The sequence below is a fragment of the Emydura macquarii genome, unplaced genomic scaffold, assembly GCF_026122565.2.
Source record: "Emydura macquarii macquarii isolate MOO-44397 ecotype Brisbane River unplaced genomic scaffold, CSIRO-AGI_Emac_v2 contig_3506, whole genome shotgun sequence".
Lineage (NCBI taxonomy): Eukaryota > Metazoa > Chordata > Testudines > Chelidae > Emydura > Emydura macquarii.
The window spans coordinates 9,218,037-9,240,641 of NW_027133643.1; the positions used below are offsets into that span (position 1 = coordinate 9,218,037).

Here is a 22,605-nt window from a genome sequence, read left to right on the forward strand (position 1 = left end):
TGAACAAAATACTTGTACTTTTTTAATATTTAAAATTAAACAGATGTAAGCTCAATAGTTTCTAAGCAGATTCCTAATGGCAGCTGAACTGGGAGCTGTGCTATCAGTAATTTTATAGGAATGTGGGAGTGCAGGTTGCTTAAAATACATTCACTTATTTTTTCCATGAAATAAGATATCTGCTTGACTTTTAAACCACCCCAAAATTATCTCTTTTCCTACTAATGAACAGTTTCTTAAGAAATTTACATTTACGTCCCAGGCTCAGATATCCTAAGGCAACGGTAGAGGCATGAATGTTGAAAGTGTAACGGGAGACAGAATTCTGCCCAAACTTGTACTGCAGGCAACTCAGTGGTTGCATAGTGTGAGAGTATAATTTGATCTGGGTTGATTCTGACCAGTTACTAACTTTGGAGAAACAGTTTGGCCCACTAAACATGGTGAATTTCTTACTTAAAAACAAAAGATGGTCTTTTATAGTTATTCTGAGGTTTTGAGATGAGTTGTGATACAAAAGCTCATTGAAGTAAATGAAGGACAGAAGGAGGCAAATACTCGTTCCAACCGGTTTACTTACTGAGAAACTAAGAATTTATCTCACGGAATTTTAAACTGGTCTTTCTTATTTGCCAGAGGCTGCTAATAGCTGATTTTGTCTTTTGTTTTTGGTAGCCCAATGGCAGCAGCCAAGGCAAGGTGCACAATCCATTCCTTCCTACCCCAATGTTGCCACCGCCACCGCCGCCACCAATGGCTAGGCCTGTGCCTCTGCCAGTGCCAGATACAAAACCTCCAACTACATCGACAGAAGGAGGTGCCACCTCTCCTACTTCACCAAGTAAGTACAGATGCAACAAGGAAGAGAGAGTTCAATAAGGTTCACACTGTTGCAGCTACCATGTATCTTCTGTTCACCGATGAGGAAGAGTAGATTACACTCCAAGTTAATTTCACAGTTGTCCATTGCATAAGATTGACAAACATTAGAGCTTGTTATATTAACTAAATACTGCGGGCATTGCACATAGTTACACACAGGAAAACTCATGGCCGGCAGCTAATGTATGGGATGGAGCTTGGACATTCAAGATGCTCTGTAGTTTCATGAAGAAGCTGTGCTGCTGGCCTTCCACTTTTATCCCAGGACCAACACTATAGGGCACAACATAGAAGTCAGGGGCACACACACACATAGGGTCTTGCTTCTTTGCACAGACCAGAATAAGTCTTTCTAGGTGAACCCAGATTCATTACGCTTATGACCAGCTATTGGCAAGCCCAGCATTTGGAGCAGGTAGCTTGTGGTATTTCTTCTGCTGAGGGGGACAACATTAATGCTCTCTTCATCCCCCATGCAGCCCTCATGTATTTTGTGTAGCCACACGTCAAATATAAAAATTCCTGAATCCACATTGGAGCCACCATTTTGGATTCATTCTGCTAGGAAGCAAATCTGCATCAGCTGGGTTTGAAGCTTTAAAAACTTGGGCATACAGGGAGTTAATTGCAAATGAGTTAATAAAATTATGCTCAAATTCTCTTTTAAAAACTAATGGGGAAGTTTTCAATACTTTAATGGGCAGGGAGACTTGTTCCCCAATGAAATGAATCCATGATGAAGTCCAAGAACAAGCCATTATTGGAATGATAAACATTTTTATTTCAAATGCCTCCTTGAGAGTTTACAATTTCAGAGATGGCCATTGAGGAAGCACGTTAGATAGATTAGATGGAGAGTGCTCAAAAATCAATGTACTCTAAAGAGCAAATTCCTGTGTATGCTTTCAAATGTATATTATTTAAATGCTGCATGTGGCCACTGCTTGATGTCCAAGAAGGCATGTATTATTCAACAGATATAATCCCACATTCTTAAAGCCTCAGGCACAACTCAGTTGATTCACATCTCAGCGACCAGAAGCCAGTATTGCGGCTGTGACACGGTGGTTCCATGGGACATTGCAAAGTCCTGAAGTTTGTGGTGTTTTTGTGGCATTCTTTAAATGGACATGATTGTTTGCTTTTCAAGATGAGACTATTTTGGCTTGTTTGGGAATAAAAATTGTAACAGAAAGGTTGGGAAGGTGGGATTTAAGATACATGATTTAAGCTAAGACAGGCCCATAACTTAGAAGTGTTGATAGATCATGATTTCTAGTACTGGTCAGAAAATTTCTGTCAGAATGAAATTTTGATTAATTTTTCCCCCTGTTTTCTAACCATCACTGACCAGCACTTTCTATATCATGAACTTGTTTGTCTTAGCATTTTTGAAGTCAGGTATCAGTTAACTTAATGCTTTCTAGCTCTTCAACAAGATTCAATGATGGGCACTAAAAGGTTAAGTCACAGTTACTGGTAAGTGGTATTTGAGATAACTCCGTATTTCCCCCTTTTTAGAACTGGAAAATGTGAAGTGAGGACACTGTACATCCCATCTTTTACAATCGTAGCTCATGATTTACTGGCAGTTTGTGGTATTTAAAAGAAAAAAATTCAAAACCTTTTTAAGAATTATCTTAATGATTATTTTATGTGATGCTTGGATTCTGTAAACAATATACAGTGTATTTGGGCAGATTCTCAGCTGGTGTCAATTGGCTAACCTACACTGAAGTCAATGGAGTTATGCTGATTTACACCAGCAGAAGATTTGACCCATTGGGTCAGTGTTCAACCAAGAGCTGTCAAGATAATCCAAGTTTTCTCAAGAGCAGCTAGTTAATGGCATTTAAACAAAAGATTAGGAAAAATAATTACTGTTGGTAATTAGGTAATCCGGTATCTAAATATCCACTGCTGTACATTTTCAAGCATGCACCTTCCATTTGATAAAAATCATGCATGTTGACTAGAAGAGTGAATTGAGTTTTAAAGAGGTGTGTAATACAATTTAAGTCCACATTTTATGGAAATGTAAATTATAGGCATTATTTCCAAAGGAAAAAATATCACATATGTCCCTGAGCCTGTTGAAAAATGTACAGCAAAATAAAAGTGCCAGGACTTTTCCATGGGGGAACACCCATTTTTAACAGCCTCAGGAGAGTTCAAAGGGCACTGTTCTAATCAATAGCAACCCTACCATTGTCATTGCTTTTAGCAGCATAGTAGCACAGAATACAATACACACACACACACACACACTGGGCCACCCTCCACATGTGTCTTGCTGGACAAACTTGTCACATGACGTTCTTCAAATTTAGAATTGTCCTGCAAAATGGAGGACAGGTAGCATCTCTCTCCAGGTAATAGCAAGGGAGTTTTGCTGGCATAGATCAAAAAATATCCATCATCACAACTCAGTTAATAATTTCCTGGATCCTAATCTGTTCTTTGGTCTCTTGCTCCTATTATGCTGTGGACGTTGTTGCTAAATGGGTCCTTAACTAAGGCTGTGTCTGCACTGACAGCGGCAAAGTCGCCTCTGTCAGATCAACTTATCTGTTTGACAGAGTGGTCAGTGAAGACCCGCTCAGTCGATCCAGAAGTCGATGTACTAAAACCACCTCCTCAAGTAGCGCAGTTCAGTGAAGACAGTGAGCAGAAGAGCAGCACAGAAGTCGATGGGAATTACACCAGTTCTTTGCATACTTTGCGTAACTCCTGTCGACTGCTGCCGAATCGCCAAGGTAAATGTAGACCAAGCCTTAGTGTAAAAACTGTCAAAATGCACTGGTAGCTGTGGCAGTATCTTGAGCTCAGAATAAGTAATATACCATAGAGAGAAGTTCTTGCTGAGAACTGTTTTGCGATTGCGTGGGGGGTTTGTTTGTTTTATTACATCCTAGAGTACGAACAGTCAGAGTCAACAGAGCTTGGCAGAATTGCATGAAAAGGTGTTTTCTGTGGTTACACAGGCCCAAGGCACCAGAGCTGGAAGCATCCCTTTTTAATGGCTGTCTGCCATCCATGGTATTATAATGGGGAAAGTCACTTACTGAACAGAAGAGGCAGTGCTTATACAGGAGTGATACGAGCCAGACTCTCCTTTGCTGTGTGAAGGGGAATAAAGGCCGCAAGGAAATGGTGAAGGGGATTGGCATTTATGTCATGCTGTTTCCCTCTTTTGACTTGGTAGCAAGCCCTCCGCAGAAGTATGCACTTAGAGGCTCTAGCAGACATTGGAATTTGGCCCTCTGGGGTAGGGGGATGAAGAGGCCAGGAGCAGCAGCTGCTCAATATGTGATGCTGTCCTGGGAAATAGAACTTAAGATCACAATGTCATGGTGGTTAAGGATTCTCAGAGCAGCTGTAAAACTCTCCAACAATGGCAATAACTTTCTGTGCAAAGCATGACCATATCACTCACACTGCTTGAGGAAGGAAAACCCTATGGAGGTACACTGAGGTATTTTACCTCTGCACTGTGGTCAGGAATGCATGGACTTGGGCTCAGAATTTTCAGCTGAAGGCCCTACCCCATTTGCAAAAGTAATCTCTCCCTCCATGAGGGGAGGCAGTCAAGATGGGAGCTCATAGGATTTCTGGAGGTACATTTTTCCTCCAAGCACAGGTTTTTCTGCAGAATAACTTATCCCGAATATAACACACAGGCGCCTTAGTTACCATCCAATCTCTCCCCCTTCTGGGGATTTGGTTTTATTGGTAACTCAAAAACCAGCACAACACAAACATCACCCTAAACTGCTTTCCAAAGCCTGACTGTTCCTGGAGTTGACTTGCTGTGGCCCAAAGAAACACATACCAGTGTATGTACTGATTGGAGCTTAGTGGACTCTACTGCCCTAATGACTGAGCAATAATTCCCCAAGGTATTAGCCCCTGAACCCAAGGTGACTCAGCAGAAACCTTCCTGCCTTTGCGGGGTCTGAGATTTTTCCATCCTGTTACCCCGTTATTTTTAAAAAGCACAACTCTTTTAGTGAAAATTATTTCCTAAAGCTCCATAACTCTGCCCAGGAAGAATCTTTGCTGCTCCACTTGCAGGGCAAGAGAATTATCACTTACATGCTTTTGCACAAAGCTTCCATGTTAAATAGTAATTGTATCAGGAGAAGAGTAATCTTGTGGCTAAAGCACAGGACAGACAACCAGGAGAAGTTTGGGTTCTAGCTTTTACTCTTCCACACATTCGCTGTGTACCATTTGAGCAAGCCCCTTCAGCTTTCTGTGCTAGTACTTTCCCAGAAGTGAGGAGGATAATGATGGCCACTTAACAACATTGCTTAATGTGTTAATGTTTATATTGTGCCTTCAGAGCCTTAGACGGAGGGTGCTAATGCAGTGCAAAGTATTGTATTTGTACATGTTCTTGTACAAGTTGTCATCTCTGTTGACTCCCCAGAGGGAGGCAGTGGGTTTAAATTTTAGCGCTAGACATCTTACAAGATGGTGTAGCTATTCATACCAGGCACATGTGCCCACCTTTCACCCTGGTCTGCAAAGGAGAAACTTCACATTAGCGCTGACTGGAATTCTGCCTTGCCAGCAGGCAGTCATCCTTGTTAATTCACAACCAAAGGTAGACTGCACACTCTTGCACGTAACAACACTTCTTTCAGCAAAGTATTATGTGAAAGGTTTCTGCAGCAGGAAAGTGCTCCTTTGAAATACGTCACACTCATAGCACCGTTTGTTGTTTTCTCTTGTCTTTCATGCTATTGTCATTTTGGCTAAATATCAAAGAGGCTTGTGTGAGCAAGTGTTCTTCCCCTGCCCGTGCTTTTGCTCTTGCTTGTTGCTAAAGTGAAGCATCATAGCAAATTTGTAGCATCATGCTCATTTCTGTGACTACAGGCTGTGGTGTCACAAACTCCCCGCAACAGATTCCAGGTGAAGAAAGGCTGGGCAAGGCAGGAAAATGTTCTTATTCAAACACAAAGGCCCAGAGTTTCAGCTGGTGTAAACTGGCATAGATCCATTGACTTTCAGAGGAAGTAGGCTAATATACAGGATGTGACCCAAAGAGCCTAAAAGGGAGGAAAAGATGATTTTATGGTTAAAGCACAAGACTAACCATCAGAAGACTAAGGTTCTATTCTTGCTACCTTTCTGTTCCTCAAGTTGCCCCTTCTGTAAATTGAAGTATGAAAACTCCACTGTAAAGGAAGTTATTTCAAACATACTGAATGATATAATTTGATGTAGCTTTAACCAACTGGTGGGGTTTGCTAGTTCCTATCCTGAAAAGAGGAGACTAAAAAGCATCATAAATGATAGGACTTCCAGGAACCTCTCAACTCAACCTCATTCATCAGACAGAAAGGATTCTACACTGTAATTGGATGGGGAATTTCTAAGGAAAAGACAGACTATTGCAGGAAGTGGTTCAGGGATGCAGTAGCTGGCACTTCTGTACCAGATATCTTTCCCTTTACCAAACTAATGTTCCAGCATGGTCATAGGGAGTGCTGCTGTTGAATATTCAGTCTTTCAAATGAAACACAAAATGGAGGTTAACCATTTGTGGTCCTCAAAAGTCCTATAGCACTTCACACCAGAGTAAAGTGATAAGTAGCAGTCAGCATGGATTTGTCAAGAACAAATCATGTCAAACCAACCTGATAGCTTTCACTGACAGGGTAACAAGCCTTGTGGATGGAGGGGGTGCAGGGAAGCTACAGATGTGTTATAGCTTGATTTTAGTAAGGCTTTTGTACTGTCTCACATGACTTTCTCATAAACAAACTAGGAAAATACAACCTAGATGGAGCTACTATAAGGTGGGTGCATAACTGGTTGGAAAACTGTTCCCACAGAGTAGTTGTTATTGATTCACAGTCAAGTTGGAAGGGCATATCGAGTGGGGTACCACAGGAATCAGTTCTGGGTCTGATTCTGTTCAATATCTTTATCAATGATTTAGATAATGGCATAGAGAGTACACTTATAAAGTTTGCTGATGATACCAAGCTGGGAGGGGTTTGTAAATGCTTTGGAGGATAGAATTAAAATTTAAAATGATCTGGAGAAATGGTCTGAAGTAAATAGGATGAAATTCAATAAGAACAAATGCAAAGTACTGAATGACTGAATGAACAATAGGAATGAACAATAATTGGAAATGATTACCTAGAAAAGAGTACTGCAGAAAGGGATCTGAGGGTCATAGTGGATCACAAACTAAATATGAGTCAATAGTGTCACACTGTTGCAAAAAAAAAGCAAACATAATTCTGGGATGTATTAGCAGGAGTGTTCTAAGCAAGACATGAGAAGTAATTCTTCTGCTCTAATCCACACTGATCAGGCCTCAGCTGGAGTATTGTGTCCAGTTCTGGGCACCACATTTCAGGAAAGATGTGGACAAATTGGAGAAAGTCCAGAGAAAATCAACAAAAATGATTAAAGATCTACAAAATATGACCTATGTGGGAAGAGTGAAAAAAATTGGGTTTAGTTAGTCTAGAGGTTAGATGATATTAATTCATGAACATTGTGTGAACATTAACAGTTTTTACAGTAGATTTGGTATGAGGAAAAACTCACCATAGCAACCATTCTAAAAAGTGTTGAGCAAGCAAACTCCCATCGTAGTGGGAATGGAAAGTGTTCAGTTTCTCACAGAATGGGGACCTAATCCATATTTAAAACATCCTGAAGTATTCATTAGTAATAGCATCACTTTAATAACATATCCTCAAAGATCATTCTACTGACATCTGATCCTTGTAGCCAGACATAATTTTACAACTTTATACTGTAGTTTCCAAACCAAGGGTTTATCCGATATAATGACCTTTCACCAAACATTTTGCCTTAATAAGGAAGGCAGCAGCATTTCACCTTTACTGACAACTTTATTTAATTATTCTTATTTTTCTTCAATATGAGATCTAACCTTATTACTTAGCTTCACTGGAACTTGGCAAGTGATTTCCTTTTTTTAAACAGCCATTTGTCGCGGAGTTAGATTGCCAGTTAGATTGTTTCAGTTATGAATTTTATTCAGCACAGTGCACTCCTTGGCCCTTAAACATATGCAACTATTAAGGTACATATTTAGATCTGCATATACAGAAAATCGAGAAGAGGATATTGGGTGTGCAGTTGTCAAACCAGTAGAACACTTAGCATATGGAAAGTTTTTGAATTTGGAATTGCCCAGAGTTCTGGACAGTTGCAATGAAGAGATGTAGAGCAACAATAAAATCATTAAAGTACTTGAAGTTTGGAAGTAATCTAGGTTCTTGGCTTATATTGCTCTTAATAGCTTTACATTTTATGGGAGCCATTCCAATTTTTAGAGAGTTTCAGCCTTGAGACTGATTGCACTTACCACCCCAAACTGCAACCTATTTTTTTTTAACCAAGGGAATCTTCTTAGTTTGTCAAACAGATCACATGAATACTTTAGAGCATGTAGACTCCAGCAATGTGAATATCAGGGCTTTAACTGTAAACTGTGCTATACTGGTATGCAATAAGGGCCCAGTACTGGTAACATGCACAGGAGTAACTTCTCAGATGAATAGCTCTGTTGAGATCAGTGTGATTACTCATCTGAGTGAAGATACCTGGGATCACATTTGCAGGGTCAAGATCCTATGGTATATGTCATACAGCCTTGTACCAAAAGACCTATCCCTCTCAAAGACAAACTGTTGAGATGAACTGAGCACATCTTCCTCTGGATGCATTACATCATCTTATTTGATTGCATTGAAAGGCATGACTTCATTTAGGACAGTACTGTACATGCCTATATATTCATCATTAAAGCAAACCTTTCCAGTGTCTAAAATCGAACTCTTGCTCTCTAAAACGTTTGCATATTTCTGTGTTAAACATCTGCTTAGGTGACTCTGAGACAGTGTGTTTTGGTGTTGTTTGTGTGTGATCTAGTGCTGCTTCCTCAACGCACGTGTCCCTTCCCTTCACAGCGTACTCGACACCCAGCACCTCCCCCGCAAACCGATTCGTCAGTGTTGGACCTCGGGATCCAAGCTTTGTAAATATCCCTCAACAGACACAGGTGGGCAGCTTTCAACTTCTCTGTATGCAGTGCAGTTTGTTATTCTTTTGTATATTTTAATGTCTCCTTACAAAGTAAGTCACATTTCCTCACCCCTGTCAATTCTCATGGTCTCAGTAACAACAGTGAAATGTCACTCACAATTTGTGTTTGTCTATTGTGTTTTATTGGCTTGTATGATAATAATAATTCTTCTATAATTCTTCCAAACTCTCTTGCTTTCCAAGGCATTGGCTTCTAGTTTGTAGTTTTTCCTGTAGGATCAAATTTTCAAATTCCTTTATTGCATCCAACCTATTTATACATGCAAAAGCCCAGATGGGCCAATCAGGTAATCATGGACCTCAGCCCAATCCTGCACCGTGGAAGTCATTTAATTGGGAACAGGATCAGATTCCTAATTTGCCTTTGTATGCAGGGTTTTGAGTATGCAGGTGATTTTTTTTTTTTTTTTGGTGTGTGGAGGCGGGGGAGGGGGAGAGGCGATGGAAACAGATATGCTCACAAATACTATGAAGGCCCAGTTAAGGGAGGGCTTTTGAAAAATGTGGCTTCCGCTGTCAAAATGCAAGTTAAACCAAAACAACAAAAACAATTTAAAGCTCTAGCATCTTGTTTGCAACCACTAATGTATTTGATCCCCGTGATATTGGGGTGACTATTCATAGATTTGCTATAGTTGAGTCAGAAGCACAAGCAAATATGTTTGTTTCTTCAGGAGAAGGATGGGGTTTAACTGTGCTTTTCCCAAGCTGTATCAAATTCCTAGTATTGATTAAGAAAATAGTTGTTGGCAATTTTTTTAGTGGTTAACTTTAGCCAGATATTGAAAAAAAATTAAGGCTATGTTTAATATCACATTGTCATGGAGTGGTATAAAAATGAGAGGAACTAGTGTTCTAGGACAACTATAGCTTGTAGTTTGAAATGATTGCATGGTTACATTGCAAGGCTTTTAAAGGTTAAGATCAAAAAGTATTTATAATTTGTTTTGAAGTGGCTGTGATGATTTAAAAAGGAATAATTTAGCCAGGGGTAAGTTTTACTTTTTAATCCCCTTCCATATAATTTGAAACAGATCTTATATGTGAATAATTAGGATATAGATGCATAGATGTTATATGCTACATTTTCACAACATGCCTGAAGACAGAATCCATGTTGTTATGTGATCAACACCTACCCTACCCGTGTAATATAACTATGTAACTTACTACTGAAAATTGTCCATTTTTAGGGCTGTGACCAGCTGCCTGTGAGCACAGTATGTTTTCTTGCTATCTGTTCCTTTTGTACTATTTGTTAGGGGCTTTAGTTTATAGCTGTGTCGACAGCACAGGTTAAACTACATTGAATCTCAAACCCCTTTCTGCATTAAAAAGGGTCAAAGAAAGTACACCAGCAGCTGGGGGGAGGCGGGTGGTTAACTCTTCAAGTTCTGATTTCTTTTGTTCATTAGTAGAGTACAGCCTGTGTTGTGTCCCAGGTTTCAATTTTTAGGCCTCCCTTTTAGTGCCTCCTGTTTAATCGATATACAAGGCAAGTTTTCATGTGCCTTTACATTTAAATCATAGCATTCCTCCTGTGGTTTTGGAAATGATCATAGTACACTGCATTGAAATACACTGAAATAAGGAAATAGAAAAATGTTAAGGTGAGCTGTTAAAGTCTTCAAGCATTTGGCTTTTTCCTTCAGGGTCCAAGAAACTTGAAATGGAGAATGCTGCAATAGCTTTTCTAAAAGACTGACAATACTGATTGGCAGGTTGGTTACGTAGTGGAATACAACAAAATCTGAATCTATAAGATGTCAAACTTATTTGCATTTTTTAAACTAGGCTTTTTGCATTTGTTGACTGTAAATTTTGAACCCTGCTAGTTATGATTTAAGCCACTAAAAAGTGTTCTGGCCCTATTGTTGGTGCTTCTCTGTAATACTGGATAGCAAATGACAATACCCCAACATAATTCCAAATTAAAGAAAAACATGTGGCTATAGTTAAGGGGACTGCCAATCTATTTTACTAGAGCTGCATCCTTTATGCTACTGTACTTTAGGATACATCAGCATAACCATTATGACCCTGTGGGATACTAGATTTATAATTTGCAATAAAAACCCACTGTGAATTGAAATTATTCATATAGTAGTTCTAAAGTAAACAGTGTTTTAAATTAGAGAAGTGTGGTGAAAATACCAAGAAATTAATGATTAGGGATTAAGGTAACACTCCTCTTGCCAAAACAAATGCCCATGGTATAATGAAATTTTTGCAGGACATTTGAGAAGTCACTTAGGATATTTTCAAAATACAAAAAGAAAAACAAATGAGACACTAATATATTGAAAGTGGCTGGTATTGCTATTTCCCACCAGGAATTTTACAATGCATTCAGTAGTCAGGTAAAGAATTGTATGGCCTGACGTTGAGAGATGCTCAACACCCACAACTCCCCCAGACTTCAGTGGGAAAGGTGAACACTCAGTACAGTATAACTCAAGAAACTCCATTTTCTCCTAACTTAACTCCAACAGTTCATCTCCATTCTAGAGCTGGGCCTAAACCAAAAGCCTGGATCTGAACACTCCTAACTTTCATGGAAGTGCTGATCCAGACGGAGAAACTTTGAGAAAGAATAAAACTTTAGAGTCAACTTTTCAAAAGCACCATATTTTCTCCCCCATTTGCAACTGTTTAACCATGTCATAGACAGTCATCAATCTCAATGTTGCTACAGAATTGAGCATGTCCACGGTGATGTGCAAGTGCTATTTAGTAGAACATTAATTTCCACATATCTGAATGTCCAAGAGGCTAATACAGCGGTGCAATAAAACAGTGGACAAACTTACAACAACACGGTTGACCTGGTGCAGGAATTGTATTTCCTGTTCTTATACCATAGAGAAGTTAGGAACATGCCTTTTTTTAGTGACCATTATGAAAATCAGCAATAGCTATTTCTGTTAACACCCTGTTCTAATTAATTCCAAATTTCCTTAAATGCAAGTCATTAAAAAAGACATTTTAACCAGAAAAGTGAATATTTTATCATCATAGCTTGTTGTAGAAATACTTACTGCACTAGCTAGGAGAACAAATCTGAGTCAGAAGAACCCAGCAAATAACTGGTTTAATAAGCATTCAGTAAGTGTTCTTGTAGCAGCCAAGAGAGGACTAAAGTTTCAAAGAGAGCTTTTTATAGAACTTCAAACAATTTTGCAAATCTATATACACTCCCTCTCCCATCCATCACTATTCTGCACCAGCAACTCACCACAGAATTGTCCTGTTTGTAGGGCTATTTAAATCTAAATTACTATTTGGGGTATTAGAAGGATCACTTGAGTTGGCCTGGGCCTTATTTGATGACAAAAAGGCACAGGTGTTGTAACCTTGCTTGATAAATCATTTACTTTAGCTGCCTGACTTGCAAGCAATACAAGGTCTTCAGCTTAGCTGCCTTTGCTATATGCAAATGAGAAATACAGTATGCCTGGGATACACAGTCTACTGTTTCAAAAGCAAGCTGGTCTGGATACCGAATGAGTAAATAACAGATACATTTCTCGGGTTGGCATAGTCTTCTAAAAAAGAAAAGTGATCGAGGAAATATAAAGTATCATCACACTAATCAGCTAACCTTCTGGTAGCTACTACATTCCTATAAAACAAATAATGTCTCTCTCTTGCTGTAGAAAATAATGAACCAAAGAGCATGCTATCAGCATAATCAGTCTATCTAGTGACAGGCTGGAAAAAAATAAGTTTTCTATTCTGATGGGTTGGGAACCTTATAAATTCAGTTTCCTACAGCTTCTTGTCCCCTAAACTTCAACTATCATGCAAAGTTTTTTCACCACAGCTCATTAGAAGTTACATTTCAGTTGGCAGAATCAGTTCCTGATCCACAGCACCTGCAGTTCATCTAACCTCTCCTAGCTGAATGTAGCAGTGCATGTACCTTGCAGGTTGAACACTGGTAAACAGCCTTGGTACAGAAAACACAGTAGTGTTCTTCACACTACAGGCAACTGGCCAGAGTTGGTCAAGCAGGGTCACCTATTTTACAGCTTCTAAGAAGATAAAAGTTCAAATGCACTGCTTCTTTGCTGGTTTAATGGAAAGAGAATGCTTCCATATTTGCTCTTTAGAAACTACTGCAAAGAAAGACACCAGTTAAATTTAAAATCACTGCCTGACTTCACCATGCTCCATTTTATATTTGATTTCTCTTCATTAGCTTCCAGATCTTTGTTAACATAGGAACAGATACTGACTCAAGAGGAAACCATTTCTAGGATAGAATCAAGGCAAATCTGTTCCTGTTTCTCCTTCTGTATTATCTAACTCCCAAAGTAGAATCAGACTACAAACATTAATCAGGTTTATGCTCTTACTTCTACTGATATGAGTCTAGAATAACTCAATTAGCTACATTGGAGTTGCTCTGGATTTGAAGTGCTGCAACAGAGAGCAAAATCTGACCTATTGAATACACATAATAGTCATGGTAGCAGAAAACACACAATTTTTACCTACCACTCCAATGCAGAGGGCATATAGAAATGAAAGCTACCTAAAGAAGAGAGAATGAAGTTACACCCATTCCTCAGCAATAAGACAGAAAAAACATAGCAAGAGTACTTACTAAAAAGAAAAAGAAAACAGTCTCAAAATGGCAATTTTAGGGCTGAACCTGGTTGGTATTGCCAGATTTATACAGCTAGAAAGGCATGCTGGGAAGAAAATTCTATAAAAAGTCAACCCTGCCCTAAAGATAATTAAGGGTGGGGCTTCCCTCCCAGGGAAGGGGTTGGATATATTGTGCTATATTACTAAGCTGTATAACTTCTTTACATCTTCTATTAGCCTCAGTTTCTTCTATGCTAGTGAGGATTACCTTTTTTTTTTTTTTAAAAGAAAACTTTATCTTTATAAAACATAACCGATCTTCTGACTCAAGTGCATATGCAGATCTAACAACATATTGCATGATAGCTTTTTTTCTTGTTAAGACACAAAGGAAAGATTATTTCCCTCTTCTCCCCTCCCCCCCAAAAACAAACAAACAAACAAATCCCAAAACCTGTAATTTTTCCCAGGCAATATCTTCGAGCAAAGGCCTGAGAAAAGAGATGCACCTTTCACTGTATCCTGTATGATGGGCTCTGTCAGACAAGTGAGGGAAGCAAATTCTAGAGTAGATGACTCTCTAGGGATAACGCTCAGTCATCATTTCCTAACATTTAAGTCTAGGGAATGTCACACAGGTTACACAACCTACTTCAGCTATAGCAGCTTAGGGGGAGCAGAAAGGCAGCCTTTCAGGTAGCTAGGAACTAACTGTATAAAACAAAGTCAACACCTCAAAATGGACCCAGAGGTATAGAAAACTAGTGCCATTCCTGGAGAGCTGCTGTTCTGCAGCTGATGCCACTTGGCTGTTTTGTCTCCAATTTCCATTGGCAGGATATGGAAAAAGAATCATTCCAAAACCTTTTTTCTTAATAGGTAAAACATGTAACGTATGTTATGGGGAGTAGCCATTTTGCTACTTACATAATTCTTACTTCAGCCTCACTCTTGCTGCATTACAGAAAGGGACACTACAGTTACTAGTCTTATCTGTGGTTAATGTTGATGAAGCTTATTAGCAGTCATCTTGGGCTCTAATGAGAGATACAAGCTTTCCCTCGTCACCCCTTTTCCTGTTCTCTCCCCCATTCCCTGGGGCTGTGCATTATTACCTCAGTAATGCAGGGTGCTTTGGCTGGCCTTCACAGCAGGAGCCTAGGGTCACTCCCCAGCTCAGGATTCCATCCTATTCCTGCAAAGTGCTACCAGCTGCGCCATGGTTTTGCTTAACAGAGCAGTTTGTGTTCATAAAAAGTAGCAGCAGCAGCTTGTGAATTTTACGTTACAAGAGGCAGTCCGAGGATGTGAAAGGTACTAGGAAAAATGTCAGTTCTTTTAGTTTCTGAGGTCCTGAGATGAACCATCAGGAATTGAAGCCTGCCCTGTTTGGAAAGCATTGTAGCATTCATAGATTTGTTTGCCCAGCACTCACATATATCGGGTGACTCTACCCATATCCAAACTAATCTTGTCCTAAAGCCTGTGAATGTAGGTCTCGTGTTGGCGCACATTGGGAGATGAGAAAAGCCTAATTTATTAAACTGTCTTTACACCAGTCAGCCCACTGAGCGCTGTGTACGTCACAAAGCAACTTCCATAGCTGCCGGTCCACAAAAGGGTTGGCTACAAAATGCCTTGATTATAGAGGCTGATTCCACAGTGGGGGGGAAACCTTCTTTCAGTAAGGGCTGCCGTGCCATTTCCCAAACACTGCCTATTGAGGGGAATGTAGAAGCTGCACTGAGTGAGAATTTGAAAGAAAGGCTGGAGCCGCCTCTGGCTACGCAATAGAATTTTACAGTGTCCAGGTCTCACAAGCACTTCCCTTTGTTCGAAAGCCCCTCTCTGGAACCCACTCTTCTTCCGGTCTGGGAACTCCCCTACTCCAGCAACACGGAGTGAAGCTCACCTACCATCCCTGAAGCTCTGGCTGTAGAGACGTTATACACAATAGATGGCTTTTTGGCAAGCTGGGCCCCAACACCCTGGTGGACCCAAGCACTGAATCATGGTGTAGCGTTGTTGGAACTCCCATGAGGCCCAGCAAGGGAAAGAGAGAATGAGCCATGACAGGAAACTGCTGAACATGTGAAGAGGCAGTTTCATAATCATGAGCCCTCCTTTACTAAAGGTGCTACATAAGTCTTGGGCTGGAGGGGTCCTTTTCATTGGTGCCAGTAAAGAACCCTCCATGGCAAGCTGATCTTCCTCCTGCAAAGACTGGCAAGTGTTTGCAGACTGAGGAGCTTGTGGGAAAGAGCATGTGATCTGTTCTTGTACTATGCTCATCACCATGCCATATTAAGGCCAGTATTCCCTTCAGGAAAAATCCCACCGGGGAAATGATGACCAGAGAACACCTCAGAGCAGTGGAACCATGGTGGCTCCCCTGTGTGTCAGGAAGGCTGGGTGTGCATGCATGTTGCTGTAGTGGTCTCAGTGTGGCTGCTCTCTGTGACCACACAAATGCTGTGTGTCCACAAGCCCCCAGTGTAGTGTGTGCGCAGGCCTTCACAGCTGCTGTGCTAGCCCAGAGCACTTTATACAGAGGGAATACAAAAGTGGCTTCAGAGTAGAGATGAATTCCGTCACCCTCAATGCCCTCTCTGGTCAGTTCAGCACACAAAGCCCATTTAATAGTGTAGAGGCCCAGACTCGCATTTCATTCTGCAGAATCAGACGGTGTGCCTCCAGAGGGGAAGCACTTGTTACACCGAAAGGGTAAAGATTTATGGAAGACTTGTCAGTGCCATCATGTGGCCTTATCTTCAAAGTAGGTATGAGCCAAACCAGTCCAGAAATGCTTGGGTAACTCCCAAGCAGGGAGATATTTTACTGTGCTTTTCCTCCTCCTCCCCCTCTTCTTCCTCCTCCTTGAATGCCAGGCTGGGCATTTCAGACCCCTTTTGGAATGCAATACTGTGCACTGCACTTCCTGTGCCCATGAACATTATAGATGATTATTTACAACAGACATAGCCAGATTTCCCAAACCAAGCCATTCAACTTGATACTCCTCCCTCCTTGCCCCTTCCCTTCACTGATAGCAAACAGGAAGCTTGTTTGGAAGGCAACCTTTTCTTTTGGCTTTTATTGGCATGACTTATGATCCACAGCAGGGGAGAAGAAAGAGAAGTAAGCATGTGATGTGGGGAGAGCTGGCAAATGTAGAAATATGATTAATGAGATAGAGAGACGTAATTTCTTACTAAATAATTCTCTACAAGCTGTGTAAACTTTCTTTGGTTAAACAATTACTCTAAAAGGCAACAATTTTGTGCATTTTCATTGAAGAGCCTTCACAGTAACAATGGCCTGTGTTCTCCTTCTCTAAGAATCTCTGCAAAGAGCCAGCAGAGTTTTTTGTCTTAGCAGGAAATGTCCTTTGAAAATAGCTCATATTTCCCTCTGTAAAATCAATTTAATAGCCAGCCATTTAAAATGGATTTAAATGGCCTGGAATTGGGAAAAAACTTCCCCTATGGAGGGGTCATTACATGATTCTCCTTTATGGGAATTCTTGCATCTTCCTCTGAATAAGCATAAGATACCAGCCAATGTCAGAGACATAATACTGGATCAGATAAACCATTAGTTTGATGGGGCATGACCATTCCTGTATTCATAATTGCATGCTATGAACTAGGCATCAAATGCATAGAGAAGGCCTTCCAGGCTTCTAGAACAACTTTTAAAATGAATAAAGGTTTTGTGGGGTGTTTGTTTTGTTTGTTTGTTTTGTGTGTTTGTTTTTTCGGGAGGAAGATGGGCGGGAGCGGGGGAGAATGCCATCAAATCTCTTAGATGATCCAAAAGCATTTAAAGTAATTGGTGCAAAAGCAGTTCTAGGCCTCAGAACACACTTTGTGAATGTTTGTTTCATCAGATACACAGCTGACATGGTTATCTTTAATGGGGTGGTGATCCTCATTGAATTGCAGATTCCTGTGACTGACTGAAATACTACAGGGACTTTGGTAACACAGTGTGTGTGCTGCTCAAACTCTCTGCTTACAAAGTTGCAGATTTTGTCAAACACCGGCACACACGTATATCAAACATGCAATCATAAGATGAGACTGTAGTTATGTACCTCTGACTGCTTATATTTGTCTTCGCTGATTTCCTTCCCACCCCCAACCTCCAGTGCAGATAATGGTGCATTGGATTAGTCTGCCCGACTGCTGCATCAGGTCCCACATCCATTTATTGACTCTGTCAGAGTGGCTAGTACAGTAATTGTTACAAGAGCAGAATGGAAAGCGAGAACGTGTCCGCATAAAAAATAAAAATGATGTTTTGTTGTTTCTTTCCTTTTTTGCCCTATCGATCTTTATGTGTTTACACAGCAGAGAGCACTTTACTTAAGTTAATCAGCTCCTTCTACATTATTAATTGTGACAGTTAGGGTGCTACATGACGGCAAGCATATTATGGAAAACACTAATCTCACTCTAGTGGTGTGGACTTGAGCAAGTTTTGTATTCCTTCTCTTATTTCATGACTGCTTTAGGGTACTCTTAAATCACGTTTCCTTGACTGACAATATTCCATCAATACAGTTGATTTGGGAGTGAGGCACAGAGGAGCTCACAAGACGCACGCACCCCCCCCCCTCCCCCCCCCCCCCCAAAAAAAAAAAAAAAAAAGTGAGAAGATCTTCAGAATATTCTGAAGCCCCGGCAAGAAGTCATTGTGACTGTGTAATAGTGAGAATTATATGCCTAGCCTGATTTCTGTAAAATACATTTTGTTAGGAGTAGAGGTTTAAGATCTGTTGTTTAGTAAGTGATTGGGATTTACAAAGAGGGCAAATGGAGGCCTTTAAAAACGTATTCACAGAACATCTGCATACCGTGTCATTAAAAAATACATAGTGATTTTTTACAAGGGGTTTTGGAAACGACTGCCTTTGAAAGACATTTCATGATAGTTCAGCTTTCACAGTTGATACATATATGGACTTTATAAATTCCACACAGTCTGAGGCTACATCTACACTAAAAAATTAAGTCCACTTAAGTCACGTTGATGTACAGCCACTGCCGTAATTAAACCACTGTTGCATGTCCACACTACGCTCCTTGTGTCAGCAGAGCTCATCCACAGTAGCAGTTCTTGCATTGACACAGAGAGCAGTGCACTGTGGGTAACTATCCCACTGTGCAACTGGCCACAGGGCCTTTTGGGAAGGATTTGCAATGCTTCATGGGGGCAGGTTCAGCATCACATGATGCAGGTTTTTCAATCCCATCATTCCATGGGCATCCTACTAGATTTCCAGCTGCTTTTCAACTGCCCTGATAACCTGTGAGCCAGCAATCTGTCAGAAAGCACGGATCCTGCATTGCTCTTCAATATTGTGCTGTGCATTGTGAACACAAGACTATAAAAGGAGCGGAACTGGGGAGCTATTCACCACCACCCTGACCCCAGCCCCCTCCTTGTAGAAGCAGCATGTCTATGGCTTCACTCCAGAGGTGACTATTTGCCTCCCTTGCATTCTGCTAGCCTGCTGCAGTTCTCTGAGTTTTACCTGGCACTGCTGCATGTGTCCCTATCTTAACCCTTCCCCTCTGTGCCCCGAGCAAGTTCCTGCAGCTGGATTGGAGCTGTGTCTGCACAGCTTCCTCTCCCCACAGATCCAGGAGATTCACCACCTCCTGTGTTCTCCAGACAGGAATGCATTTGCTGCATGGAGCTGGCATGCTCAGCTGGGCAGTTGCTATGTGAGCTCTCCACTGAGCAAACAGGAAGAGCTAGTTCAAAACTTTCCAGGGCTTTAACAGGGGAAAAGCGTTCACCTGTGTACCTGGTTGCAGGCCAATGGAGTTCAAATCGGTGACCAGAGTGGTCACGGTGGGCATTGTGGGATACCTTCTGGAGGTCATTAAGGCCAAATAAGCAATGCAGTGTTTACACTGAAACTGTCGCTGTAACTACATTGCCCTAAGCTCTACACCTCTCGTTGAGGTGGTTTTACTATGGTGGCATAGCAGGCAAGTTAAAGCAGCGAGTGGAGCATTGCAGGGTGTACACCTCCACTGTTAGATTGGAATAAGTTGCCTTATATTGACAAACCTGTGTAGTGTAGACATGGCCCGACAAAATCAAATAAGTGTCATTTATGACATGGATGGAAAAGGTCAACATTTGAATACATGGATTTTCTATTTACTGGAGCATTAACATTTTTGCCATGTGTTTTCTATATATTTTAGTGACTCCTCACTAAATATTCTACAGCCAAGGGATTAGGACCACACTATACAGTAAAGCTAAAAAATTAAAGGCCATGGTCCCTGCCTAGTTTCCAATGGAGAGGTGTTAACATTTCAAAAACCATCACTACTGTAATTGACATCTTTGGTTAGTGGTCTCAACAGAGCTGGCCAAGAACTGCGGTAGATACCTCTGCAGGTAGACTCTCTGTCCTTAAGAATTTATATAATATTCTACAGGAATGGACCAAAACAATACTTTAGTAAATATTTTGTAAACATAAGCTGGAGAAGAGGCACCTTGGTGAGGCACTAGATTTTTCATCCCCCAAACTCCTATTCTTCACCGACAAGACAGCCCAGTTACTACAGGTTAATGTGAAGGGGCTACAGGAGGAGGAGGCAGGTGCAGGGATCACCGAGTATGTTTTATGCATGTTCTGTGTTCATGTCTGAAGGTGGTGCCTTCACACTTAAAGGCATTCTGTAATGCACATATTCAGTATTCATGTTTCAAACAGTTATAGCAAGGTTAAATCAGTGCCATTTTATTTCTTACTTGGAGTGGACTACTCAAACCTTACCAAGTTTCAGCTTTCAAACTTCAGCTGATTTTGATGTAGTCAGTTAAAAAAGGTGTCGTTTAATTTTTTTTTTAGATAGCAAAAATGTCTTTATTTCACTCTCACCTAACTCAGAATCTGCTGAAGGGATTTTCCTCAAACTTTCTCAAACAATTCCCTATTGCACAGAGACAAGTCTTGTTTAAAAATTTACCCAAAAAAGTGAATTTTGGGGAAAGTTCTGATACTTAGAAATAACGGGGCTATAACTGAAAACATTTTGTAACCTTAACTTTATAATATGTAATATGAATATTAATATCCAAATTTCCAAGATCCATCTAAAACTATGACTACAAAATCTTCAGGTATATTCATTTTTATGAACAAGCTCTGATACTGTGTACAAATACCAGTGTTTGCACAGGCTCATGGATGTGACCAAATGTTTTAAGAGTACATATTCAGATACCTATAGAATGTTGTTTTGTTTATTACATACGATAAATGGAAATCACTTCATCCATCAGTGTAATGCAGCCCCCTCTAGGGAGGAACACAGCAACTGTTTCAAAGTGTGCAGCAACTGTACACGAATTATATATATTATTCTGTACTTTGATTTAGCTGCAACATGGTAAATAAGACAAAAGAGAGTAATGTCATAAGAGGTGGGCAGGGCATAGAGTTAGGTGCTTACATATCCAATTTGCATGCGCAATATTTTTCTGTCTTTATTTGCATGCTAATTAGACCTATGTTTTGAAAAATTTATATAAAGCACTTTGTGGTCTTTTGGGTTAAAGGTTGCTATATAAATCTAAGATGTCGGGCCATCTTTCCCTCACTGAAGTCAATGGGAGTGGGAGCTGGAATAGACACATCTGCAGGAGTTAGCTTAGGTGACTGCTATACAATATTCCTTGATTTTAAAAAAAATCTATGATTATATTCTACTTATAGAACCTTTGTTGGCCAATGAGAGCTGCTTTGGACTTTATTTGCCACATTTGACTAGGCCAGATGTCACTGCAGAGTAATTTGAGATGTTCGTTCATCCATCCCCAAAGGCTGAGCATGTTCCCCCTGCTGTTTCAGTAGACCCAGAGAGCAAAACACTGATCCCAGGAATTGAACCTAGGTATTGTGCATGACCTCGGCCTTCTCTGAGTAGTTTGTTCAGTTTAGCAGGATACAGTGGTTGCATCTGGGGTGGAATCTAGATCAGTGAGGGGTTGTCACTGTCTGCCCTGAAACCCTGGGTGCCTTCAATGCTCTGCTGCTGGGGTTCACAGTCTGGATACCGGCAGGGAAGCAGAAAAGCCTGTCATATTCTGAGTGTCTGGGAGCTCTACATTCTTGGATCAGCGGCTCTGACTTCAACAATCTGCCTATAGAACAGTGGCACCCTTCTGGCTTCCATCAGCCTTGGTTACTACTTGCAGAGTGACCCCAATACACTCCTGTCCCAAAATTCCCCAAAAAGTCTGCCCTGAAGTTTCCATCCCTCTCCTGGACCACTCAGAGAAATAATAAGATTTGTTTGCTCCGTTAAAGAGACAAAAACACATTGCAGCTTATTAACTTACCTGGGATAAATACACCCTTCCCTTCAAGCAAGCACTGAGTTAGTTTATGGTAAAAATAAAACAAATTTATTAATAGTAGGAAATAAATTAAGTGATTCCAAGTAAGAAATAAAAATCAAGATGGTTACAAGCAAGTAAAAGTAAAAACATGCATCTAAAAGTCTAAAACTTAATTTAGCAAAGTACAGGCTTTGTTCAAGATGGTTTCTTTTGCCAATCGTCCTTCTTAATGCCATGGCTGACCTTCCCTCCAACAGGATCTTCCACAGAAGTACAAGGTGCTGGCTTCCCTTGTTTTCCTAAGTGAAAGATCTTTGCCTAAGCAGATTTCTCACCTGTATTCAGTCCTCAGAAACTTCAGTCCCTCCCTTGGTGGAAGGACCCATCTTTCTCAATTTGCAAGAGCTCTGTGCTTTGTGTCTGTTCCGTGATGACATCAAAGATGGCCTTGCTTTGAGAGACAGGATGGCCTTATGCTGTTCTTCCCTTCCTGTGGTTTTCCCATCCTCCTGATTTCTATCTAAATGGGTCTTCTGTTGTTTTGGGTCATATCTTGTGTAATTTCATTGGAGCAGGTGGAAAGCTGTCTTCTCTCCTGTCTCAGTAAAATGTAATTCTCCTTTTGTTTGGTCACAGTCTGTAAAACAT

At 40.6% G+C, this 22,605-nt stretch overlaps 1 protein-coding gene across 7 annotated transcripts in view; it reads left to right on the forward strand.

Moving 5' to 3' along the window:
* The window catches only part of NFIA (nuclear factor I A), a 300,076-nt gene that overhangs the window by 260,886 nt on the left and 16,585 nt on the right, over window positions 1-22,605 (forward strand). For 5 of the 7 annotated variants that reach the window (XM_067535616.1, XM_067535615.1, XM_067535618.1 and 2 more), the window contains 2 exons: window positions 676-841; window positions 8,853-8,944. In XM_067535616.1, coding sequence (XP_067391717.1) covers window positions 676-841; window positions 8,853-8,944 — 258 coding nt within the window. The remainder of the gene's footprint in view (window positions 1-675; window positions 842-8,852; window positions 8,945-22,605) is intronic. The other 2 variants (XM_067535617.1, XM_067535622.1) reach the window with 1 other exon arrangement.